Below are 27,158 nucleotides of genomic sequence, written 5' to 3'. Positions count from 1 at the left end.
AAACCTCAAAAGACAATGAATAGCACTAGAATGTAATATCCACAAAGGTGTATTACTGAAACAGAAATTTTCTATTAATAATCACACCCATTTTTACCAAAGATAGCCAAATTAAGACTATTTATTTGCAAAATAAGTCTTGTTTCAATAAACTTGGCCTGATTATTTGTATAAGTCCAGCAAGAATAGTAATTAACCATATAGGCTCTTTTAAATCTGTATTGCTGGATTTTTTCATAAGGAATCTTTAGCTTGAGCTTTATTTTTTTTTATTGGAGAATTGGGGGAAGAGGAACAGACAAATTGCTGTCGTTTTGTTCTTCCGTCTAGTTGTGGAGGACGTTGCTTCACTGACCCAAGTTGGTACCATCATTGCGCTCTTCCTGGGCGAGGCAGATCAGTCGCCGGCTTCTGGACGGCCGCTCACTGCAGCTGCTGGCCGCTCACGCTGTCTGCTGGCTACACACGGTAGCCCATGGCAACCCACTGCCACAGGGGCTGCAGCCACTACGGTGCCTGTGACTCACGGCAGCCTAGCTCCAGGTTGAGCTGTTGTTCAGCATCTTAGCTGTAGAGGGCAGTGTCACTGGCCCTCATATGTGGGATCCGAACCAGGGCCCTCTGGCGTCCAAAGCCAGTTCTTAACCATCGCGCACCTCGGCTGGTCCCTTTAGCTTGAACTTTAAAAGGCTTTTCGAGGTCAGAAAAGCCAAGGCAAGGACTTGCCATCAGAAGTGGCCTGCAATACCTATAGATTTGGGTGAGTTCCTCTCTTCTGAAAGTCCCCAAAATATCTTGAGGTTCTTGCATCTGTTCGGAAGTGACCTTGTTTACTCAGCTGGTAAGGCTGCTGGGAACCCTGTAAGCAAGGTACCAGGCCTACATTTCCAAGGGTTTTTATTGGAAATATTGGCTGCCATAAGTCAATCTTAATTCCTTAAAGCTGTCCGGTCATATCCGAGTCTATGCATGTCTCTCTTAAATGACATTCTAAATGTCATTTGAAATGATAGTCAAAACCTTGGTAATATAACCAATTTCCAATTGTGTCCTGTTACAAGGACAGATTCCTATTGAACTTATGCAAATAACAATATTGCCATGAAAATGAGGATACTCACTAGCAGTTTCCAAATTCTGAAGGGATCAAGCAGGGAAGCTACCTGGTCCCAGACTTCCATTTCTTTTAGGTTATCGAATTTGGTGGTGTATAGCCTTTCATAATATTCTTGTATAACCCTTTGTACTTGTGTGGTGTCTGTTATAGCTTCTCCTCTTTCATTTCTGATTTTGAGTCTTTTTACCTTAGTGAGTCTAGCCAGAGGTTTGTCAATTTTCAAAGAACCAGCTCTTTTTTACAATAATTTTTTTCCTATATTCTTTTTGTTTTCTATTTCATTTATTTCTGCTCTGATTTTTATTTCCTTCCTTCTACTGACTTTGGGCTTCATCTGTTATTCCTTTTCTAGTACTTTAAGGTATAATGTTAGATTGTTAGATTTTTTCTTGTTTTCTGAGGTAGTCCTGTAATGCTATCAACTTCCCTCTTAGCACCATTTTTGCTGCATCCCACAAATTTTGGTATGTCGTATTGTCATTTTCATTTGTCTGTATGCATCTTTTGATCTCTTTTATTTCTTCTTTGGCCAAATAGTTTTTCAGTAGCATATTGTTTAATCTCCACATAATTATAGTTTTTCCAGCTTTCTTCTTGTAGTTAATATACAGTTTCATACCATTGTAGTTGGAAAATATGCTTGGTATGATTTTAATCATCTTAAATTTATTGGAACCATCTTTTGTTTGGGAATGGAAAGTTCTATAAATAGTGATTAAGTTCATTTTGCTCTAATGTGTCATTTAAAGCCGATATTTCCTTATTGACTTTCTATGAATGATCTATCCATTGCTGTTAATGGGATATTCAGGTCCCCTACTATAACTGTATTTTTGTTAGTTTTTCCCTTTAGGTGTGTTAGTAATTGCTTTATATATTTTGGTGTTCTCAGTTTGGGTGCATATATGTTGATAAGTGTTATGTCTTCTTGATGAATTGTCCCTTATATCATTATAAAATGTCCATCTTTGTCTCGTTACCTTTTTTATCTTGAAATCTATTTTGTTGATATATTACAAGTACTGCTACACCTGCTTTTCTCTGGATGCCACTTGCTTGAAGTATCATCTTTCACCCTTTTACTTTGAGCCTATGTTTGTTTTTGTTTTTATTTATTTTATTTTATTATTATTTTTAAAGATTTCATTGGGGAATTTGGGAAGGGAACAGTGTTGGGGAATTCGGGAAGGGAGCACTGTGTTTTTACAGGACCCATCAACTCCAAGTGAAGTTGTTGTCCTTCAATCTTAGCTGTGGAAGGCGCAGCTCAGCTCCAAGTCCAGTTGCTGTTTCAATCTAGTTGCGGTGGGCACAGCCCACCATCCCATGTGGGAATCGAACTGACAACCTTGTTGTTAAGAACACGTGCTCTAACTAGCCGAGTCATCCAGCTGCCCATTGGCAGCTCATGGCTGCTCAGCTCAAGGTGCTATGTTCACTCTTAGTTGCGGGGGACGGGGGGGAGGGAACAGGGGGGCACAGCCCACCATCCCATACGGGAGTCAAACTGGCAACCTTGTTGTTAAGAGCATGTGCTCTCACCAGCTGAGCCACCCTGCCACCCATTGGCAGCTCAGCTCGGGCACAGCTTACTGGCCCATGTGGGAATCGAACCCTGTTGCTCAGAGCTCATGCTCTAATCAACTGTGCCACCCAGCCAGGCCCCTATGTTTGTTTTTAGAACTGTGAGTTTTTAGAACTGCAGGCAACATATAGTTGGATTTTGTTTTTTAATTCATCCCATTACTCTGTGCCTTTTGATTAGTAAGTTCAGTCCATTTACATTTAGAGTAATTATCGATTACTCTAGAATTACTATCTAGAATTAAAATTACTACAGCCATTTTATCTTTTGTTTTCTGGTTGCTCTGTTATAATATCTTTATTGTTTGTTTTCCCTTATGAGTCTGCCTATATTAGTTTGGTGGTTTTCTATGATTTTTTTCTCTGTTTTTTGTGTTTCTCTGTTTTTCATGTCTCAGCTCTTGATTTTTGTTTTGTGGTTACCATTAGGTTTGTGTAAAATGTCTCATACATATAATAGTCCTTTTTCTTCTGATTGCCTTTTATCTTTATTTACCTGTATCCATTCAGTCCTTTCCCATGAGTACTGATACCAAATAAGCAAGAGTCACTAAGCCCAAGAAACTATTGGGTCATCGGAAAAGTCATGATGCATTTTTGCATTGAAAACATAGAAAAAATATGTCATGACTTTCCCAACGACCCAATAGTTTCACAAATATTTTTTCTTCCTAATCTCAATTTAGAATAGGAAAAAAAGGACTCTCAGTACTTTGCCTCCACTGAACTCTGAAGGTAGGGTTCTGGGAGTCTGACTTGGCAAGAATTCTTACTATCTTTTGCTGGCTCATGTTAGAGGTCCCAGGATCTTTCTACTGCAGTAGCTTCAGGGTGAGCAGTGCCCAGCCAGTAAGATCTCCTGCTCACAGTGCTGTGTGGGAGGAAGAAACATTCCTCTACCCTCCAAGTTCTTTTGGCTGGTCTAATAATTAAATCTACATGAGACAGACTAATAAGAGAAATAACCAGATTTAATTACACACATACGAGTATGAAAACCCCACATACAGGAGAGATTCAGAGACAGAAATTTAAAATGAGGTATATATGGCATTCTGAGATAAGGATGAGGGAAGGCACCTTGGGGCTTCAGAGGGTCACTGCAGGACAATAAGAAGTACAAATGTTCAGTATTTAGTAGTTTGTCCTGCCCTATAGATAGGTTGTAAAAAGTTATTTCTGGTGATAACTCTTATTATGAGCAAGTCCCCTAATCTAAATTCTTTAAGGGAGAGGTAAAAGTTTCTTGTGAGCCTGCTGGGTCTTGACTGCCTTCAGCTCAAAATAATTCACATGCCAAAGTAGCACAACCTGGGAGGCCTGTTCCTACCCCCTGCACTGGTATGCCAAACAGGTTTTTCCAAATTTTCTTCAACGAGGAGATGCTTATAGAGGAAACTGAGTAACAACTTTTCAAAGAGCTCTAGGTGTATTACACTACTACACGTATTACAGCACAGCAGCAATAGCCATAGTTATAAGTTACTGTCCAGCCAGTTCCTGGGCAAACACAAAAGAAGGTGATTCAGAGTTTACATGAAGAAATGTCTGTGGTTTCTGTAGGATAATATTTTTACTTGGATGTATTTTAAGATTAAGGTGGTTTGCTTAAAAAATAGAACTTACCATTGGATTATGAAGAGCTTTACTGGAAGCAGAATGCTCTGCACACTCCTTGGAAGTTCTATTATCTGCTAAAGTTGTATTTGAATCTACCATATCCACTAACGCAACACTCAGGTTCACGCGTAATGCATAGAGAACGAAGAAGCCAAAAAAGGCCAACACTGCTAAGCTGTAACGAGCAGAACAGCACGCTGGAGCTGAAATAAAGATTGGGGGAAAACTTTCATTAAAAAGACTAACTTAGATGATATTGTCTAAATTACTAAAAAGGCTGCCTTTTAGAAGTGCACGAATTAATGAATCATGAGTATCTTCCTGAGAATATTTTCAGATTAAGCATATCTAAAAACATTTGTCAAAAAGAATTTATTCCCAGTATCTGTAGTTTTGATAAACATTTAGCACATGAGAGCCTGCACTGTTAGACAGTTTCTTAAAACATGGAGGCAATAGTTTTATCAACTTTGCTCAGAAAACTTTCCATTCCAAAGTCAATACCGAACCCCTAATCCCTGTCAACTGGCAAAGGTATGAGAAAAGTAGGTAAGGGAGTTTAATGGCATCACTATTTCTAAAAAACTATTTAAAACATGGCCAATGTAGTTGAGTACTCATTACAGCATAGCATGTTTACTACTGACTACAGATTAGTAGCCATCTCATTGTAAATGTAGCACAGCACAAAAAATTTACTGCCAAGGATAAGGCATGAAATCCCCCCTGCCCTTGATAAATTTCTTACCTTGAAAAGTATCCTCAGGGATTGGGTTTGAATCAGAAGCCATGATTAATACTTAAGGCTTTCCTAAACTAAATGTATTTAAGAATCCAAAAGAAATTTGCAGAATCTATGACAGTTGCACCATCTGTGACAGTTGCACAGTTGATCATGCTTAAAGGGCCCACAGCAAAAAGGGAAATAAGTGAGTGTACCAAAGTGACAAAAAAAAAAAGGAAGGCAGAGTAGGTTGGAGGAACCAATGAAAGAAGGATCATGCAAGAGGAGGAGTTTGGCCTATTTTTAACTCTCACTGTAGGCTTACTCACATGTTTTTTCTTTTTCCTTTTACTGAGTTGCATAATGGGTGAGGAAATGGAAATTCAGGAAGGATAATTGATAAAGAGAAACTGGCTAATCCAGGTTCTTACACCTTTAAGTTTGGTAAACACTGAGTGTTCGATAAATATCTGTTAAAAATATAAGTATTTCATTTGGTAATGACAAGTTACATACATGTATGTGTGTGCATATGTGTGTGTGTGTTAGGTGTGTTTTCTCCTATTCAGGAATCATGGTGTTTTCACTGACCAAGAATACATTTTTCAGAGCACAAAGGTTTTGGTACTGATTCAGGTTGATTGATTCACAATGAAGCATTAATGAATAGGGCAGAATTATACGTAGGTATATATTAATATACTATGAATCAACTCACTTTTTTTATAAGCCCTAACAAACTTAAACAACCGCTATCATTTTTCCTCTGGGCAAGATTTACATCTTTTAACAGAGAGCTTTTCATTTAGCATTCTTTATCAGGAGTACAGCTATTACAATTATAGCACCACTGACATAATTAGATCCAGACCTGTGAGAACTGTATTTCTTTTTTTTTTTTTTAGCTGAGCCATCCTGCCACCTGTTGGCAGCTCAGCAACAGCTCAGCTCAGGCCTGGAATCGAACCGGCAACTCTGTTGCTCAGAGCTTGCACTCTGGAGCAAGCTTGAGAACTGTATTTCTAAGGCTCATTTACATTGTCTCTGTTACCTGAATCTAGACACATTTGCTCTCTGCTCCAACCAAATGGGTAGCAGTCTAGTTAGGGACAGTTTGGATACTGCTAGGCATGTTTTATAGGAGAGCACTTTTTTTTTTCATCAGCACTTTGTGTTGGATAATAATACACATAGGTCTGGATGAGGACTCATAATCTTGCCAAATTTGGGCTATTAGAATGTATTACTTTGAATGATTTGGAGCAAGAAAAGCCCAGGTTTACGTACCGTTTGCTTTGCCAAGGTACGTTTACAAAGTTCATTATCTACGTCAGCAGAGGAGTGACAAGATGGATTTACAGTTTAAAGAGCTTCTCTGGTTGCTGTGTGGAGACCACAAAAGGGAGAAGTGTGAATGGTGGTGGGGGGTGCAGGCTCAGGGAGTTCACTTAAGGGACTATTTTAGTTTTCCAGGTAAGAGATGAAGGTGGCTTAAACTAAAGTAAAACAGAGGCAGTGGAGAGAAATGGGCAGATTTGAGATAAATTTAAAGGCAGAATTGACAAGCCTTGCCTACATATTAGATGTGGGGTAGGAATGAGGTTATTAGTAATTCTTTTACTCTAAATAACTATTTTATGCTACTCTCGCTAGTAATGTTATTATTCCATTCTATCCTTATTTGCAGTTACTTTATCTTATTGTATGTTATTAGTGTCTCCCACATGTTGACTATGATATATCTCACTATGTGAATAAGATGTGGGGCTAGAGCTTGGGCTGTGAAAGAAAGGTAAGTAAAATGATTTCAAATTATTAGTGCTATTACTTGACAAATCTGACCTAAAAGTTACGGATGAGGCAACTTGAACTTTTTGGGGCACAGTGAATAATCAGAAAATAAAAAAACCAACACAGATGTTGCAAAGTATATGAATATTAAGTTTTAAGAAGTACTAAAAATAAGTGGTTACTATCTTTAAAAAAATGGTTGTCGATTACAAATCAGTCAGAAAAATTTTATTTCAAAAACATACGGTGATAGACCAAAATGTGCCTGTGAATTTGGATAATGTTTGGAATTGGTCCAACGAAAGCATGCTTGTATGATGAAGAGAGAGAACATCCACTGAGCACCTGCCACATTGAAATCAAGTTCAAAGCAAAATCATGCTTGCATAACAAAAAGAGCACCCATCAAAACAAACACCAGCTTCTCAAATATGGTTTAAACTTAGGAAATGTGGAGTGGGTGTAGCTGAAAGAATACAGGTTAATTTAGAGTGAAGCAGACCTGGGAATGAAACTCATTTCTGATTTCCACTGGCTATGTGTCTTTGGGGAAGTTATGTAATAGTTTTCATTCTCAGGTTTCTCAGCTTTAAAATGAGGTGACCATTATCCACCTCACTAGATTTTGTGTGGATTAAATGAAATACTGTAGGGTGTATAGTAGACACTCAGTAAAAGCGAGTTCTTTTCCTGTTGACCCTGGAGAAAGTTATACCAATAAGATAAGGTGCTACAGTGTATGTGTGTAACAAGAGACAAAAAAGTCAAAATAGTGTGTGTGAGGGAAGTCCTCTTGCAGAAAGTGCATTTGTGCTGGCTCTTCACCAATGAGCAGAAAGTCACCAGGCAGGGTAGAGGAGGTAGAGCAATGCAAGCAAAGACAGCAGTATGTACAGAAGTATGGAAATGAAACAGGTAAGCACAGGGAGAGCAGGAAACTGCAAATGATCTGACGTGGCTGGAATATGTATGGTACTTTACTAACTATAAGTGGAATAGTGGGATTGAGTTTGATAACAAAAAGTAATAGCTAATATTTATTGAGCACTTACTATGTGCTTGGCACCAGTCCAAGTGTTTCTGCCTACATAGGGATTATTATAAAGATTAACTGGGTAGGTACATGTAAAATGCTTAGAACAGTGCTTAGTACATAATAAGCCTTCAATAACTGTGAATTATTATTAATTATTATTATTACTGTTTTTCTGGATAGCAGGAATTGGGGTCATTTGTTAGGAATTGAGGTTATGTCTCATTCATGAGAAATTAAAGATAGGGAAAAGAAGATAAGTTGCTGAAGAGAGTGGGGGTGTGAAGTTCCCAAAGAAACAGGATTGCCGAGTGAGTAGACACCCATACAAAACTGGTAGGAACCATCTGCCCTTAAGTGTAACCTGGAAGAATTGCACACCTGTGCTCCAAGGTAGGCACTGGGAAAGGAGATGGGGCACAGAGATGGAGGTGGTGACAAAGCATACATAGGGCAAGGGAATTTAGAGTACTGGCAAGAAAATAAAATGTTCGACTGTGATTCTGACCCAAGAAGAAAGTAAAATGGAGTAGGCTAATGGTTTAGGAAAATGCACACTAGAATATAAAAGCTCTGTGAGGGCAGGAGAGAAGGAAGTCATTAGACATGTAGGAGTCCAGAGAACTGAGGGGACATGGTGTTTGATGAGAAGTCACTCAAGATAATGGCAAGAATTAGAGTGTAGAAGACGGAGGTGTGTCAGACGGCAAAGCCTTTGATGAACGAAGCAAGTAAAGACTGAACAGTGAGGTGCTGAGACTGAGGTGAAAAACCCATGGCTAGGGGCACTGACCTAGGCAAAGATGATGACTTCCCCTAGAGGAGGGTGAGGACTGGACCTATCAAGCCTCCTTGGCCAGGGAATTGCATTGGAAGAGTGCCTATCTAAAATAGATCAAATAAGTTTTGCTTTTAAAAAGGGTAATATTCAACTGGTCTTACCCTACTTTATGGGTAATTAATTCCTGATAAATACTTACGTATTCCTAGCTCCCAAATTAATACCCATTTATCTGAAAACAGCAAATTCCATTGAAATGGACTCACTTTAGTATTAACATTGATTATCACAACATGACCAAGGCCATTTCCCTGCGTTCTGCAATATGGTTGCTCTCTACCAGCACAACGTACCTTATATTTAGGACTAGATTCACACACAAAGCATATGTGTGAAACTCAATGCTTGTGTAACAACCTGGAATGTAAACCACCCCTAGCAGACTAGTAGAGGCACCCCCCTCCAAATCCAAAAACACAATCAATGAAAACAAAGCTCAGGGTGCACTATTTCAAGATAAAAAAATAATAAGTTCCTATAGATTATGAAAGTGAAAAATGGGGCCCTGATTTTGTGGTGCCCAGCTTCTCTGAGGAATATGAAATCCAAAGGGTATTCATTGATGGTGACGATGATGATGATGAGGAGGAGGAGGATAATGATAATATTAGTAACTAACAAATACTATGTGCTAAACTCTATTCTAAGCACGTTCTATTAGCTCATTTAATCCTCACAACAATCCTATGAATGGGGTATAGTATCTTCCTTGATTTATAGATAAGGAAGGCATGAGAGATCAGGTAATTGCTAAACTTACACAGCTAATTAGTTAGTGGAGCTAGGATTGGCAATTAGGCACTCTGCCTTTAAACACAAAGAAAGGACTTAGAAGCCTCAACGGTGATTTCTCCAACAAAAATGAGCACATTTTTGGTGCAGTGGTATTTTGAAAATCCACTTAACTGAATACAAGACACATTCATACAAAAGGAAACCTTCAACTGGTGGAAAGTGTGAGGAATAAAGAATTTCTGTGTATGGGAGGGGAAGCTTTGCCCTTCCTTCCTTAGTTCCCTTCCTTCTTTCTACCTAAATTAGGCAGAAAAATTTATGTATTTCCTATTGTTTATAAGTATGGAGCCACCCTTCCCCCATCATTTGGTGTGCATCTCTGAAATCTACCCCAGTAAGTATTAAAAGCAAACGTTTGACAGGCAAATCATAGTAGGGTTACTGAGAATTCTGCCATATTACATCAAACTGAGAGGTATTAATTCTCAACACTGAAGAAACATAGCTTTCTCAATAAAGAAACACTATGCATAATTTAATACCATGTCCTCTTATTCATGGTGGAGTGGAGAAGTTTCATATTTGTGAAGGATCAAGTAAAAATGATTTTACAAACAGGAATTTCTCAAATATAACACAAATGTGACAGTGTTGTGTCAAGGATGAAGGATGGTACTAAAATCCAGGAGAACTCTGAGGTTAGTCCTTAACTGGGCTACATGCAACCTTTGAGAGCTTAACTTCTTTGGCCCTCACGTATTGATGAGGTTGGGCAATTAAGTTTGCATACTCATCCTAGAAAAAGTGCTAATACTTCATTGCTGAATATCACTATGGTCATCTTTGAAGCACTCCCCTTGGGAAGCTATGCACCGATGCCAGCGCCTAGTCCACCCTTCAAAGTAATTTTGAACTCTTTTTCTGGAATGACCATCAGGGCTGTCGTCGTATTACCCTTGATGTCCTGAATGTCATCAAAATGTCTTCAATATTTCCTTTATCTTCGGGTAAAGAAAGAAGTCATTGAAGGCCAGATCAGGTGAGTAGGGAGGGTGTTCCATCCAATACAGTTATTTGTTTACTGGCTAAAAACTCCCTCCAGAGACAGTGCCGTGTGAGCTGGTGCATTGTCGTGATGTAAGAGCCATGAATTGTTGGTGAAAAGTTCAGGTCGTCTAACTTTTTCACGCAGCCTTTTCAGCATTTCCAAATAGTAAATTTGGTTAACTGTTTGTCCAGTTGAATATAATGAATAACCCCTCTCATATCAAAAAAGGTTAGCAACATCATGGCAACAAGTTCGAGAACTTAATTGTCAGACCTCCTATGTATAAAACGTGCCAACAGAGAGTAATTCGTTTCTAAAGTCTTTTAAGTGCTATAATATTTTATGACTGACATTTTATCAGCCTTTCTCTCCCAAAAAACAAAACTATACATTTAGGCATAGATAATAGGGTACAACTAATTTCATATCAGTTTGTTTCAGAAACAAATGTAAAAGATAAATAAAATGTATATAGACATATGGAAAGAAAAATTTTAAGGATTGCTAAAGATTTACTCCTTCAGGCATCAAAGTTTGAAGAAAAAAAGATTCTGGATTGTGGCAGAGAGACTGTTTCATGATTTGTGATCAATGCCAGACCCTGGAGCTGGACCTGGGCCAAAATGGAGATTGTTTACTGTACCCCCCACCCCACCCCAACCAGAGACTGTCTGATCTAATTGATGTTCATACTGATATAAAACCAGCAGCCCTCCTCTGCTTCCTGCTACATGCTGCCTCCTGGAACAGGCCATTGTCCTGACCCAGTCAAGCATGTAAAACATTTGTACCTGGGCCTGGTCACTTACCAGTAACTGTGACTACCCCATCTTGTTCTATATAATTCTTTGGCAACCGCCAAGCAGCATGGGGTCTATTTTGTCTTGCAGCCGCCCAAAACATGCCTTGTATTTAAGTTTACCTTAATAAATTCTATTAATTACCAGACTGGAGTGGCCAACCTCATTCTTCCGTCTTTCCCTGCCCTGTGTTTAGGGAGGTATATTTTCAGTCCTGGGACCTTTTCCTGGGTCTTAATGTATTGACGTGGATGGGAAAGCTTTTTTTGTTATTGTTGTGTTTTTTGTTTTGTTTTTTTTTTAGCTGAGCCATCCTGCCACCTGTTGGCAGCTTAGCGGCTGCTCAGCTCGGGCTGGACTCGAACTGTTGTTGCTCAGAGCGCACACTCTTGAGAGAGCTCTTAACCAACTGAGCCACTCAGCCGGCCCTTGTTTTTGTTTTTTAACATCGACACTTTCTTGAACGTGCAAAGTGAATACATAGAACATAATTTAATTAAAAATATAACTAAGGGTCATCTTGTTTCTTCTACTAGATTGTACATGGTAGACATTATTACTAAAGTTAGGACAGGGGCCCCCCTGAGAGAGTAAAAGGAGGCCCCTGGTGCCTCCTATAAAGCTATACCCATCTTTCCCATCTCCTCTCCTAGGCTCGTCTCTTGTCCTCCTGCTCACAGCATTCCACGCACAGAGCTTAATGTAAAATACTGTTGACTAATGTAATGCCCTATAATTGTAGGCTCCTCTTCTCTAAAACCTTTATCATATTAAATAGCAAAAAAAAAAAAAAAAGCGTTTCTGCTATTTTTACTTCACTTTTGCTCCCCAGTGGGTAGTAAAGAGTAAAAATAAGAAGGGAAAGGCTATAATGAAGACAGTCACCTCAAGTCAGGAGGAACAAGGGCTAAGATCTATACACTCAACCCCTGAATCAAGCTGGGATTGTTTTTAAAGGCAATGCTGTGAGTTTATTTTTTTCTTTCTCCATCGACTTTATTGAAGTATAATTTACAAAGAATAAAATGCACCCATTTCAAGTGCACAGTTTGGTGAATTTTGGTAAATGTATACATCTGTACACTCTAATCAATATGTAGAATTTTCCCACCACCCCAAGAAGTTACCCTAGTGCCTCTCTGCAGTCAATTCCAGGCAACCACCGATCTGCTTTCTGTTATTACAGGTTAGTTTTGCTTGTTGTAGAACTTTGTATTGATGGAATCATACATTAATATTGTGGCTTCATTTGCTCAGTGTTTTTGAGATTTATCCACATTTTTATATGTGACGACATAAAGATTATGAGAAAAATTCTGAATTAAATTACAGCAGGCCAGAGGAGACAAGGGAAGTTAATCAGTTAATAGAACTGAGGGCAGAAACCAACAAAAGACTGCTCACATTCCCGAATGTATGTTGAAACTATGAATCAATTTCCAGGTGGCTATTTCATCTATCTGAAAAAGGGATAGCAAACCACCAGATGGCACCTCATCCTGCTTATGCATGAACTTTCCAGACTGTTGCTCACAACCAATCCAAAAGCAGCAAACACTTCTTCCTTATGGACTATGCGCCTATCCCCAAATTAGCTCTGCTTCACCTCCCAAGACCCTCCCCATCTATAGCCAATGTAAATTCTTTCAAAACAACTTATATCTTTCTTCTCCAAACTCATTTTATAGCCCTGTTAATGCCAGGACAGAAAAATGTCTGTCTTCTCCATCTAGCCCAGCTGCTGATGGTTTAGACTGTATGTCTCGGGATCTGGTCCGTCTCCTGACTAGCATACGGATCAATAAACTCTTTCAGAAAAACTTTTGGCCTTAAAGGTTATTGTTTAACATGTGTATCAGTAGTTTCTTTTTATTACTGAGTAGTATCCCATTGTATGGACATACCACTATTTGTTTATCCATTCACATGTTGATGGATAGTTAGGTCGTTTCCAGGTTTTTACTATTATGAATAAAGCTGCTGTATTGTAATATATGTTTAACTTTAAAATAACCAGTTTCCAAAGTGGTTGTACCATTTTACACTCTTACCAGCAAAATAGGAGAGTTCTAGTAATTCCAGATCTTTGCCAACATTTGGTATTTTCAGCCTTTTAAATTTTAGTCATGATAGTGGGTGTGTAATGACTCAATATGGTTTTAATCTACATTTTTTGACAACTAATAATGTTTAATATTTGAGCTCAATTTACACACGTATACTCGTATAACTCCCCCAGACTGCAACAGAATATAGTAGTCTCTATATTATGACATTTATTTCTGTATTTCCATACTAGATTATTTTACAGAAGAAGACTATAGAAATCTAACACTACATGCCACAGAAAAAGATCAGTTTATGGAACTAAGTCCAACTTCCAGGTAAAACTTTACTGTGGTACCGTATTTATATGAGCTTCCACTAAAATAATCTCCCAGCTGCCAGATGGAGCTATAATGTTGCCACCTCTACTGATGCCATCTCGTAATTTTGAATAAAAAAGATACTACGGGACTAATACTGTTCTTGGTCAGGAAAAGTCAGATTTCAAATTCAACTCTGTTTCTCATGCACACATCTCTGAAACTATAGAATGCATGCAAACTGATTAGTTTTAATTACTTTTAAATAAGTAATATTACAAAAGTATCAAATAGCAAAATATTTTAATTTCCCCAAATTCAGGGAGGATGCGTTGTGAAGTACCTCCTTTTCTATTTGTTGCAAGACCTTTGGTAAGTTACCTTAGAGTTGAACAGATACCGCATCTTGAGGATAACCAAACTGTTTCCTAACTTAAATCTCACGACATAAAAAACAGCGTGCAGCACTTTTAATCTCTCACTGCACAATTTCAAGATATTCACTGGGTTATGCAATAATTTCCTTCCACATAAGTGTTAACCTCAGTCCTTTTCTGTGCCCCATCCTCGCCCAAGTTGCTACCAGATCACATGCTGGCGGGCAGGCAGCTGCGGAAACCTGGCAGTGACCGGGAGGGAGAGCCAGCGGCTCTGTCCAGCCTTTTGCCTATCGGTTTGCTGAATCTCCCCCAGTCCGTTCTTCCATGGGGTCCCAGGCTCCATACTACCGAAAACCGCCAGGTGCCCAGCAGCTCCCCGCCCAGGCCCCACGGGGCTACACTTGCCGAGGTCCCACTCGAGCCTCCCGCCGCCCGCCTCCGGGCCCCGGAGCGGCTTCTGGGCACCGGGGCAGGCGTGGGGTAAGTGGGGCCCTGAATAGTCTCCCCTTTCTCGAGTCCCCTCGCGCCTTGGCTCCCCCTGCGCCCCACTCCCCAGCCCCAGGGACCCTCGGCCTAAGCAGCTCTGGCCCCATCGGCTCAGGGAGCGTGTACTCTGGCGACACTCGCTGCGGGACCGCCGCCCGCCCCAAGCCCCTGGACGGCTCCGCTGCTCACCGGCTTCCGCCTGCGGGGCGCCCTGCAGGAGGGGTGTGTTGTCCAAGACCTCCTCGCCATCGCTCGGCGACAGGCCCCGAACGGGGGACCTCATGACGCCTCCGAGAAGGAGGTGTGCGATCTACCGGCCCAAACGAGCGATCGGGCCGGACAGTCGAAGCCCCCCGGGAGCGCTGGCCCAGCGAAGCTGCGGCGCTGGCACCGCCCCCGACCAGGCACCGCCCCTCAGCCACGTCTTGTCACCCCGGCCCCGCCCAGAGGCGGTGCCGCTGACTCCGCCCCTGCCGCCATCTTAGGTTTGGGCAACTCTGGAGTGGGTTGGGCGGGGAAAGCGGAATTCTGGGAGTTCTGGCCTGGTGGGCGTGGCCCACGTTTAGTTTCCCGCCAGGCAGGTTCTAGGCTTGCGGGTCAACGGTGTTCTTATGAACAATGCTCCCACCTCTGGAGCGCCCTTGTAAAGCACCTGAGCATTTCCGGGATCGCGGCTGAGGGGGAGCCTGGAGGCGAACAGCAGGTACTTGAATCACACATAATTAACGGAAGAGTTTGGATCCTTATCAGTAGTAAATTGCCATGAATATTAGCAATCCTGATATTATCAACCTGTGCCGGCTTATTGTCCCTCAAATAGCTTTTGAGAAGGAAAAACAGTAAATGGAAATACTGAATCCTAAGAAATTGCCAATTTTGTCAAAATAACCCAATACCGGCAGTTTCTTACACGGCCTGACAATTAAGTTCATGAACTCACCCTAGAAAAAGTGCTACATACCTCATTGCTGAATATCACTACTGTCATCTTCAAAGTATGCCCCTTGGGATGCTATGCACTGATGACAGAGCCTAGTCCACTCTTCAAAGCAATTTTGGAACTCTTTTTCTAAATGGCCATCAGAGCTGTCATTGTGTTACTCTTGATGTCCTGGATGTCATCAAAATGTCTTCCTTTCAATAGTTCCTTTATTTTCAGGTAAAGAAAGAAGTCATTGGGGTCAGATCAGGTGAGTAGGGAGGGTGTTCCAATATAGTTATTTATTTACTGGCTAAAAACTCCCTCACAGACAGTGCCATGTGAGCGGGTGCATTGTCATGATGCAAGAGCCATGAATTGTTGGCGAAAAGTTCAGGTGGTTTTTATCTAACCTTTTCATGCAGCCTTTTCAGCACTTCCAAATAGTAAACTTGGTTAACTGTTTGTCCAGTTGGTACAAATTCATAATGAATAATCCCTCTGATATCAAAAAAGGTTAGCAACATCACTGCAACAAGTTTGAGAACTTAGTTGTCAGACCTTATATGATTCAACCTATAGATTCTTTGATATATGTGTGTTATGTCTGTACAGGTCTAATGTTCAGTAAAGCTTTTTCTGGTACTTGCTGACTCTGAGGAAGAGGAACTAGGAAAATGGACCAGACTGCCTTGCGGGGTAAGAGTGGGGTATATCTTGGGTCTCTATCCTGATCACAGGCTTCAGTTTATCAGTTACCATGGGTAATAAAGATCTGGAGATTAAAGGAAAAATATGTGGTAGATGTCCTTGGGGAGCTCGTTGTAGCCAGAGAAGACTGCATAAACCAAGTCAGAGGATTGGTGAAGTCCATGTGGGAACAAATGGGAGGGTCATCCTTGCCCTGCAAGGAGGGTGGGGATTTCTGAAGGTATCCCTAACCTCCTGACCAGTAAATACTAGGGAAGTTATCTAGTTAAAACAACAAATCAAGCCTTGTTTCTGAGTTACTGAAATTACTGTGTAGATTTTAAATTCTCTGAGGGGGTGGATTCTAGCTTTTTTTAGGAGCTTTGTAGAGCAATGCCACTCGACTTGAATATTGCAAGAAATTACCTGGCAGATAATGTTAAAATTCAGATTCAGATTTATCAGGTCTGTTGTGACAGTTAATGTTATGTCAACTTGGAGGGTGTTTTTGGGTGAGGATGCCATTTAAATTGGTGAATTCTGGGTAAAGCAGTTAGCTCTCCATAATGTGGGTAGATATTCAATCAAAGGCCTGAATAGAACAAAAAGGCCAACTCCCTGAACAAGGGGGCATTTTCTAGAAGACTGCTTTCAGACTTCATCTGCATCATGGGCTGTCTTGGGTCTCCAGGCTGCTGGCCCATGTTGCAGATTTGCACTTGCCAGGCTTTATAATTGCATGAGCTACTTCCTTATAATAAATTTTACATATCCACGTCCTATTAGTCCTGTTTCTCTGGAAACCCGGACTGGTACATCTGGGGTGGACCTGTGATTCTGTATCGCTAAGAAACTCACAGGTGACCACACTTTGAATAGGTAAATTATAGAGGACTTGGACCAGGGAATAAAGATTTCAACAGATTTGAAAGATTTCAAACCAGAGGAGGTCTTTTAAAAATATATATATACTCTTTATTTTAGAAGTTTTAAGCTTACAGAAAAGTTGCAGATAGTATAGAGAGTTCTCCATACCCTTTGCCTAGCCTGACCAGATGTTGAGATCTCACAACTAATTAGCCTATTGATAGATTATTAACTAGAGTTCATACTTTATTCAGATTTCTTTAGTTTTTACTTAATGTTTGTTTTTTTGTTTGTTTGTTTTTTCAGTCCTAGGATCGTATCCAGGATGCCACATTACATTTAGTCATTGTGTCTCCTTAGGCTCCTCTAGACTGACAATTTCTCAGACATTCCATATTTTTGCTTACCTTGACCATTCTGTAGAGTACTGGTAAGTTTTGTAGAAAGTGTCAACTTGGGTTTGCTTGATGTTTTTATTATGATAAAGCTGGGGTTATGATTTTTTGGGAAGAAGACCGCAAAAGTAAAGTGTCATTCTCATATAACTACAAGGGAATGTGCAGTTCATATAACTGATCGTAGACGATTATCACTGGTCACATTAAACTTGCTCACATGCCTGAGATAGTGTTTGTCAGGTTTTCCCCCCTATAAAGTTACTCTTTTTTTCCCCCTCCCTATCCATACTTTTCTCTTTAGAAGGAAGTCAGTATGTGCAGCCTCTACTTAAGGGGGAGGGAGTTGTGCTCCACCTCTTTGAGGGGCAGAGTTCTTTTGTATGCAAGTTTTGTCTATTTTCCTTCATTTGTTTATTATTTATTCAGTCATTTATTAATATTGGTATGGACTCATGGTTATTTATTTTATACTTTGGGTTATAATCCAACACTATGCTATTTATTTTCTCGCTCAAATTTTTCTAGCTCTGGTGATTGCGAGCTCTTTCAATTAGTTCCTATGTGCCTTTTGCATGTCCCTATTGTATTTTTTGAACGCTACCTTACTTTGTGGTATAATAAGATGTTTCAGGTTCATTCCGTATAGTCTCTGCTCTTGCCATTTCTTCAAAGTGAATAATATTAGAAACCAAGATGGGAGCTAGTGTACTTCTTGCTACTGTGTTGTTATTGATTCTAGGTCCCAAAGTACCTCTCAGAGGAGGTACTTTTGTTTTTTAATTTGTTTTATAATCTTCCCAAGATGATTAAAAAAAAAAGTATATGATGGCACTATTTTCTTCCTTATATCTGGTATTTACTTCCTGACTGCTCATTGTCATAGAAGATTGTTGTTGATGTCACTTATTTTTTGATTGACAATTCCTTCCTTTACCAACATTCTAAACCAGTGCTGTGCAGTAGAAATATAATGCAAGACACATATGTAATTTACATTTTTCAAGTATCACATAAAAAACTTAAAAAACAAAAGTAACCCCAAGAAGGTGAAATTAATTTTATCATATATATTATATAACCTGATAGAGCAAATAGTTTAGTATATCAAACATATTGATTAATACTAATTAATGTAAAACTCTTAGTGAGATATGTTACATTATATTTTTGGTATTAAATCTTCGAAATTGGTGTGTATTTTACACTTACAGCACATCTTCATTAGGACCAGCCACATTTCAAGTGTTCTTGGGCTCCCATATTGGACAGCACAGATCTAGATCATGTGAGGGCTTATTTCTCCCCTCAAATCCTCCTGTCTTTGGATGGGAAAAGAATGTCTTCTGAGTGAGCCGAGTGCCTACTTCAAAAGATTCTAGCTATTTTCCTCCTCTGTAACATGAAGGTAATAATAGAAACAATCTCATATGGTTGTTGTAAGGATTAAATAAGGTAATACATGTAAATCACATACATGGTGAGTAGTAAATCTCTATATACATTAACTATTATAATTTTATTGTTAAGTTTGTTTTCCACAATGAGCATACCCATCTTAGGAATTCCCTTTTGATTTTCACTATACCTCTTTTAAAACATATATCACATTCTATCTGAAATGATGTAGTTGGTAGTTGGCTGAGTAACTGTTGTAGTTCCCTTTTGCGACTATAGGTTTCCTAGGAGCTGGTACCAAGTCTTATTTACTTTTGCAAGCTGAGGAGTTCCTAACATTGGCTCCTTCACTGTGCTTAGCATGTTTCACAGTGGCTTATCATGTTGGCCTCGATGAGACTACTAAGGTGAGAATTTCAAATAGACAGGAATATATATGAGGAGTAAAAAATCGAATGGAGGGACCAATGTTTGAACCACTAATTTGGAAATAGTAAAACTGGTAATGGAATTTTTGGATGAACAATGTGACCCTATAATATAATCCTGTCTTTATTTCAGCTTTTTCTCTAAAATAATTATAATCACAATTAAAATGATTATTGAGATATAATGGTTATTGAGATATTTTATTCAATGTTTAAATTTGGTTGTTGCCAACTTGACAGTTAATCACCTGAGAGTTGATTACTTTAGGTTAATTTCTAAATTCTTTCTCATTTAGTGATTTTGAATCTCTAGGATTTATTAACTATTTTCTTTAAGAAGCATTTCACCATTTGGAGACCTTTTCATTGTAGAGTTCTGTCAGTTAAATTCCACCACTCATTTTTTTCTCATAATATCTTTGTAACTTATACAGAGTATTAATCAAAATATTTGCTCAGAAAATAGATTTATGCAAAGGAGAAACACTAAGTACCACACAGATCAGCCCAACTAAAACAATGACCTCATACAATTAAATAAGGAGGAGTTTTAAAGTATTTTAAAAAGATATGATTAATAGGAAAATTTTCATTAAGTCTAAGTTTCTCTCTAATATGTTCTCCTTGCAATACTTTTCCTTTTAAAGCATTCCAATTCCTGATTTCAAACTTTATTACAAAGCTATAATATAGTCAAAACAGTGTGGTAGTGGCATAAGAATAGACACATAGACCAGTGGAACCCATTGAGAATTGAGAGCCCAGAAATAAACCCATGCATATTCAGCTGATATTTGACAAGGGCACCAAGAATACTCAATGGGGCAAGGATAGTCTCTTCAATAAATGGTGTTGGGGAACTGGAAGAGGAAATTGGGTCCCTATCTGACACCATTTATAAAAATTAACTCAAAGTGGATTAAAGACTTAAATGTAAGACAGACTGTAAAAATGTAAGACACACTGTAAAACTCCTAAAAGAAAACAGGGAAAAAGCTCCTTGACATTGGTCATGGCAATGATTTTTTTGAATATGATACCCAAAGTACAAGCAACAAAAATAAGTGGGCTACATCAAACTAAAGAGCTTCTACACAGCAAAAGAAACAATCAGCAAAATATAAAGGCAACCTACAGAATGGGAGAAAATATTTGCAAACCATCTATCTATCTGATAAGATGTTTATATTCAAAATATATAAGGAACAACTCAATAGCAGAAAAACCAAACAATCTGATTTAAAAATGGGCAAAGGACTTGAGCAGACATTTTTCCAAAGAAGACATATGAATGGCCAAACAAGTACATGAAAAGATGCTCAACATCACTAATCACCAGGGAAATGTGAATCAAAGCCACAATGAGATATCACCTCACACAATAGCAATTATCAAAAAAACAAGGGATAACAAGTGTTGGAAAAGATGTGGAGAAAAGGGAACCCTTGTGCACTGTTGATGGGGTCCAGCTACTTTGGAAAACAGTAGGGAGGTGTCTCAAAAAATTAACAATAGAACTGCCACCTGACCCAGCAATCCCACTTCTGAGTGTATATCTGAAGGAAATGAAAACACTATCTTGAAGAGATATCTGGACCCCCATGTTCATTGCAGCATTATTTACAATAGCCAAGATATGGAAACAACCTACATGTCCACCAAAAGATAAATGGATACAGAAAATGTGATAAGTGATATAAGATGAGTAAGTTCTGGGATCTAATAAACATACAGCATGGTGATTATATAGTTAACAGTACTTCATTATATACTTGAAAGTTGTTAAGACAGTAAACCTTAAACATTATCACTACACACACTCACACGAGGTAATTGTGTGAGGGGATGGAGGTGTTTAACTTCAGTATGGTAGTTATTTTTAATATATATGTGTATCAAAGTGTCATGTGTACCTTAAACTTACATGTTGTATTTCAGTACTACCTCAGTAAAGCTGGAAAAAAGATTTCTCCTTTTCCCTGTTAAAATACCATCTACATTTTATCTCTCTATAATACTGCACTCAGCAAACACTCAAAATGAAAAAAGGATGAGAAAGGATAAATACAAGTAAAGGTGCTGATTTTTCCCTGAATCATTTTGCGTATACTCTAGGATGAGTGCACCCCACTTTGGAGATCACTTGTCTAGAGGATAAAATCCAAATTCTTTGGTATAAAACACAAAATCCTTACAAACTGGCCCCAGCTTCCTATCTCACCTTCCACCACTTCCTGCCACCTACTCTGTGCTTTACACATTGGACTACTCACTGAACCTAACATGTATCATGTTTTCTTTATGTTGTTCCCTCTACTTGTTTGCTTATTTTGTGTATGGTGAGTTCTTATATGTCCTCAGACTAAAATATCACCTTTTCTTTCAAGATTTCTTGACAATCTTTCCCTTTTCTGTGTTCTCATGTATATTATATGTACCTTTATTATAGTACATTGTGTTAACAGTTACCTAAGACAGTTTAATAGTGTGTGAGTCATTCCTTGAAAATAGGAACCTTGACTTACTTATCTTCCATTCCCAGCTCTAAGCAGAGAACAGCTTTAGAAATATTTATGGAGCCTCCTATTGTGTGGGAGCCCCTGTCCTGGTTGCTCTGAGAATATACAAATTGTATAAACATGGTTTCTGCCTTCAGAGTTTAGAAGTAAAATGTACTGGTAAGGAAATATTTCTTAATTATTGTCCAATGGGACATAAATATTTCTCTAATAATTATGAAAGAGGACATATTTTTTATTTATATTTTCTGGAGAGCAAGTGATATATGATTAATGTATTCCAGAGGAAGAGCAATGCTATTTTTAGGAAGGAATTTCAAAAATGGATAGTCTAGACATACTTTCCCATATCCTGTTCTTTTTCAGGAAGCTGTATTATCAGATGTCCTCAGACAGTGATCAAAATATAAATAAAATTAGATAGGTAAATGTGTTATGTGATATTTATGTGATAACATGCACTTCATTATTTTCATAGCAGAGTGTATATTTCTTCAGTGCTTTACAACTTATCAATTGGGTAATTCTTGTAACATACCCACAGAGACATGGGTATTAATATAAATATTTTAAAGACAGGAACTAATAGATAACCATTGAATGAAGTGATTTGTCCAAAGTCAGTGAGAGTCACTATTACAATTCAGATTTATTGCCTTTTCTAGTATTCAAATCCTAAGATGGTGCTTCTTCATAATTCCCTTTATTTTTTACACCTTCTATGTTACTTTTGCATGTTAAAACTTTTGAGTACAATTTTGTTTAGTCTTGAAAGTTATTTCAATGATAAGTATATATGTGAAGTCAATTGCTGGTTACAACTTATGTGTCATTTACTTTGTCAGTTTTCTTTCATTTACTTACTATAGGGAGCTGAAAAAGCAGCAACATTAAAAAAAAAGATATAAGTAATGTTGTCTCTGTGAAAAGCCTGGAAGAGACTGGTATGTAACATTGAAATACACTGACAAATTTAAGAAGATGTGTCATGATTTTATCTCTTCAACTTCAGAGAGTTAAAAACAAATCAATTTTTACAAATGCAAACATCAGTGGAGCTGACAGTAAATCAGATAGGAAAATCACACAAGAAGCACAAGAAACAGAATGACCTTCAGAAACTAGCTAAAAGTGCATGCAAAGCAACTCAAAATTGAATGACTCAGGCAGATTAGAAGATTAAGGTTAAAGTCTGTTCTAATATGTGAAGCTAAAGTGCTGTTGAGCCAGCCCTTCCTGATAATCCTTTTTGGTCAGAATTTTTTCCACCCATACATTCATATTTTCTGACTAATAAAATACATACTGGCTTAGAAACTAATTGTTGTTGTAACAGACAAGACAATGAGATCAATGGAATCTTGATATTGGAAAGTTATAGTATCATGATAACCTGCCAATTAATACAGCAACACCTTATTTTCCCAATGAATGTATTATTAAAGTTTTATATAAATTCGACCATATTTAAGATGGCAGTGAGAGTTTGCTAGTTTTTAGAGAAGCTTTGATTAATCCTTTTGTAGAGGGATAGTGAAATTTTCATTTTTTAGATATTCTTTTAATAGGGCACATTTATACTAGTTTTCCCTACCAGTGATTAAAAAAAAATGCAGTTATGTTTAGGTTATATTGCGCTCCTCAGGAATAAAAATTGCAAACATATAAATCATTAGTTATAATGCTAATAAATCAGAATATTAAAATTTGTTTCCTTCTATTTTCAAAAATTCCATCAGAATCTGTTACATCAGTTGGTGAGGTGAATCCAGTCTCCATCAATAGACCCCTTTTTGCTTGTCTAACAAACAAGCATCAAAGGACAAAAACCCAACAAGAAACTCAATATACAGAATGAGATTGATCACCCCCTCAACCTCAAATAGAAACCAACAGCAAGATACATAATGATGATATGTGGTCACATCCTTACATATAAAGGAAAGCACTTAAACTAGGTCTCAGTTTTAAACTATTAGATGAAAGAGAGAGATTTAAGAATTGGCTATTAAGAGAGGTTTAGGAAGAAAGTTCCAAAACTATTTTGAGGGGTAGAGAGATTGGAGAAAAGGTAGTTAATCTGTTAAAACTTGTAATCTCTTTTGCATTAATTTCTGTTTATTTGAAAATAAATTCCAGTAGTCTATTGCTTTATGGTCACATTATTGTTTCTCATGTAGCCAAGCTGCCAGCTTAGCTACAGTGATGGCAGCAGAGGCAAAACCCATATAGCATGTTTCAAGGAGAATAACATCAGTGAATTGATAAAGAAAAACTGTCTTTTATGGCAACTACAAGGTGGGGAGGACTTTTACCCGAAGAAGAGATGGGCACAGTAAGGCCAGAGCCTAAGGTTATTAACTTCCTGAAACAACACTGTGCCAATAGTGCTTGCAAGGTATAACTCCCGTGTAAAAACACACCCACCAGCACTTGGTCCTATGTAATAGGATAGATACATTGGACACAGTACCTGTTAGGTGTCAGACACCATGGTAAGCACTTAGGCATTATTTAATTCTCAAAGCATCTACATGTCTAGATATATTAGTTTCATTTTACAGCTAAGGAAACCTGAATTCAGAGAGAGTAACTTGCTTAAGCACAAGGATTAGAAAGTGTCTTATTCCAAATCCCATGTTCTTTCCAGGCTGCCTTCCAATAGGTCACCTATGTAAATCCTTACTTACAGGCTGCTAAAATTTGCTTTGGCTTGGGTGTTGGTCCACCATCTAAACCCACCGTCAATAGGAAGGGTCTGAGGATGAGGGCTAATTGGTATGCTGGAGAGTGCATAGGGTTAGAACAAAGGAGACCAGATTCTATCAGGTTCAAAGGGCTGTCAGAGGGTTGGAAATGGGGACCCCAAGAGGGTTAGAAGGCAGGTAGACACAGGATACCAGAAAATAAGGATAAAGAGTTTTTGATGACATTTTGTCCTAAGAAGTAAGAAATGGCCCAGGAAGGATATTTTGGAAAACAAAATTCAGTCCTGGTCCATACTTAAAGGGCTATCCAAAAGTGGTGCAGGTTTGGACTGGGGTAGGCTCTGCTGCCCTTGTTACTTTTGATAGCTTTCATTGTGTCTCATTCTTGACATTTTCTGATTACTTAGGCATGGGAATGAGTAAATTGAGTGCTGTTATGTAGGTCTAAGGGAATTAAAGCTTATCATATCTTTGTAAAGTTTGGAAGAGACTTTCAATGATAACTTCAGTTGTGTCTCAGAGTCATTGTTTTTCATCTTTGGCTTTTTTTCTTTTTCTGATTTCTTAGGCAAGATAATTTGTAAATTGAATGCTATGATACAAGTTTAAGGACATGACCCTACCTTTGGATTAGATTGCCAGTACAACATTAAAAAAAAAAATCTAGTTACTACTCAGTTAAAACCCAGTCACTCCTCACACTGTCCAGGAATTGCTGTCTTAACTGAAAACTGGACTGTGTTGTAATCAAGTTTCTTATGCCCTTTAGTCATAGGGGAAACTGGTCAGCACAATCCTTAGAAAACATTTCAGAGCACATGCCCTAGAAAAAACTTTTCTCTGAAAAATCTCAAACATGCACAAAAGTTGAGAGAATAGAATAATAAAACAGTATTGACTATTTACTTGATTCTGACGATTATCAATATTTTGCCAAACTTGTTTCCTCTGTCTTTTACTCTACCATAGTTCTCCCTTCCCCCACAACCATCATTGGGCTGTTTTACAGCAAGTTCCAGATATCATTTCATACATTTCATGTAAGAGCTTAAAGATAATGATGCCAGAGAAGGTCCAAGATGGCGGAACAGGTAAACACTATGCCTAGCAGTGGATGGCCTGTGGTGGCCTGGAAAACTTTTAGTAGTGGGCAGTAGCCCTTGCATGTGCTGTAGCCCTTCTTGGGCAGCTCTTGGGGATCTTTGGGCCCCATGCAAGTGGTGGCTGGCTGTGGTGTTTTCAGGGTGTTTTGTGGAGTGGCCACAGGCTCAACACTGGTGCAAGAACTAAATCTGCATTAACTTTGTGAAAACCACTGGCCATACCCCATGAATCCCTGGGACCCCTCTCCACTCAGGTAGCATGGCATAGACAAGGGCACTGTTGGTTCCTGGGTAACCAGGCCCAGCCCCACAAGCTGCTGGAGGCTTGTACAACAGCAGGTGGCCTGTGGTGGCCTGGGCAGCTTTGGGTGGTCGGTGGTCAGCCCCAGCTTATGCTGCAGCCTTTCTGGGGTGGCTCTATGGTTCTGCGGGTATGTGGTGAATGATGACTGACCACGATGTTCTCAGGACATTTTGTGGAGTGGCCATAGGCTTAGCACTGGCAGAAGAACTACTAGTTTTCACAACTAACTTTGTGAAAACCATCGGCCACACCCTGTGAATCCCTGGTACCCAGCCCTGCCCAACTTGGGCGGCATTGCTGGGGGCACTCTCAACACCAGGTCAACCAGCCAGGCCCGTGTATCTAAGGAGGCTCTTTCAGCTGCTGAGCATTTGGGCAGCTGGCAGGTATCAACAGGCCTAGGGAGCTTCTGGGTCTTCTGCTGAGCTGCTCCAGGCCCAAAACTGATAGTGGCAAACCTCAGTTCACAGCAAGGCCACCCCCACATGACTTCAGGTCCAACACTGCAGCAACCAATTGCATATAGCTTTGTAGTTTTTACCAGGTAGCCCCAGGCAAGTTACAGGCAAGGCTGAAATTGGCCTGCAAGAGAGCCCCTCCCAAGAGGCACCAGAAACAACACACCCAGAGGCTGGCCTAGGACCATACCAGAGCACTACCAGATTAGCCCCACAAGCAGCTCACTCGGAGGGTGGTAACAACAGACACAAGAGCCCACATGAGCAAATCCTCCTCTGAGGGGTCAGGCCCCACGCAGCAGCTCATATGCTGTGGATATAGCCAATTTTTACAGCCAGCCAGCCTGAGAGTCAATCCCACCCACTGATGCACCTAAAACAATTAAGGCTCATCTACAACAGGAGAATACACACAACACACTCAAGGGACACTCCTGGAACACATGCACAGGTGATCAGACATAGGAGATCTACCTAATACATTGAAACAAACACAGAGAGGCAGTCAGAATGAGGAAACAAAGAAAAGTCCTAAATAAACAAACAAAGGAAACTCCAGAAAGAACTAAAAGAAATGGAGACAAGCAACCTACTAGAGACAGAGTTCAAAACACTGGTTATAAGAATGCTTAAGGAATTTAGAACTTCAACAGAAAGATAGTAGGCATAAAGAAGGACCTAGGAACTATAAAAAAGAATCAGTCAGAAATAAAATACAATAACTGAAATGAAGAATACACTAGAAGGAATCAACAGCAGATTAGAGGAAGTAGGGGACTGAATCAGTGATTTAGAAGAGAAGGTAGCAAAAAAAAAAAATACCCAATCAGAACAACAAAAAGAA

General features: G+C 39.1%; 2 protein-coding genes across 7 annotated transcripts in view; one reads left to right on the top strand and one right to left on the bottom strand.

The window, feature by feature from the left end:
* SLC17A5 (solute carrier family 17 member 5) overlaps positions 1-14,929 on the bottom strand; it is a 55,174-nt gene extending 40,245 nt beyond the window's left edge. For 2 of the 3 annotated variants that reach the window (XM_019651605.1, XM_019651606.1), the window contains exons 1-2: positions 14,715-14,929; positions 4,328-4,524 (exon numbers count right to left, since the gene is read on the bottom strand). In XM_019651605.1, the coding sequence (XP_019507150.1) occupies positions 4,328-4,524; positions 14,715-14,808 (291 nt within the window). In that variant the 5' untranslated portion in view covers positions 14,809-14,929. The remainder of the gene's footprint in view (positions 1-4,327; positions 4,525-14,714) is intronic. The other variant, XM_019651608.1, reaches the window with a different exon arrangement.
* A 157-nt stretch (positions 14,930-15,086) lies between these two features.
* CD109 (CD109 molecule) overlaps positions 15,087-27,158 on the top strand; it is a 156,084-nt gene continuing 144,012 nt past the window's right edge. The window contains exons 1-4 of one of the 4 annotated variants that reach the window (XM_019651611.1): positions 15,087-15,228; positions 15,685-15,715; positions 16,060-16,143; positions 17,308-17,431. In XM_019651611.1, the coding sequence (XP_019507156.1) occupies positions 16,122-16,143; positions 17,308-17,431 (146 nt within the window). In that variant the 5' untranslated portion in view covers positions 15,087-15,228; positions 15,685-15,715; positions 16,060-16,121. Of the gene's footprint in view, positions 15,229-15,684; positions 15,716-16,059; positions 16,144-17,307; positions 17,432-27,158 lie in introns of those variants that run through there. The other 3 variants (XM_019651610.1, XM_019651614.1, XM_019651612.1) reach the window with 3 other exon arrangements.

Source organism: Hipposideros armiger, unplaced genomic scaffold (assembly GCF_001890085.2).
Source record: "Hipposideros armiger isolate ML-2016 unplaced genomic scaffold, ASM189008v1 scaffold_162, whole genome shotgun sequence".
Classification (NCBI taxonomy): Eukaryota; Metazoa; Chordata; class Mammalia; order Chiroptera; family Hipposideridae; genus Hipposideros; species Hipposideros armiger.
This window is presented reverse-complemented; position numbering and strand designations above follow the sequence as displayed.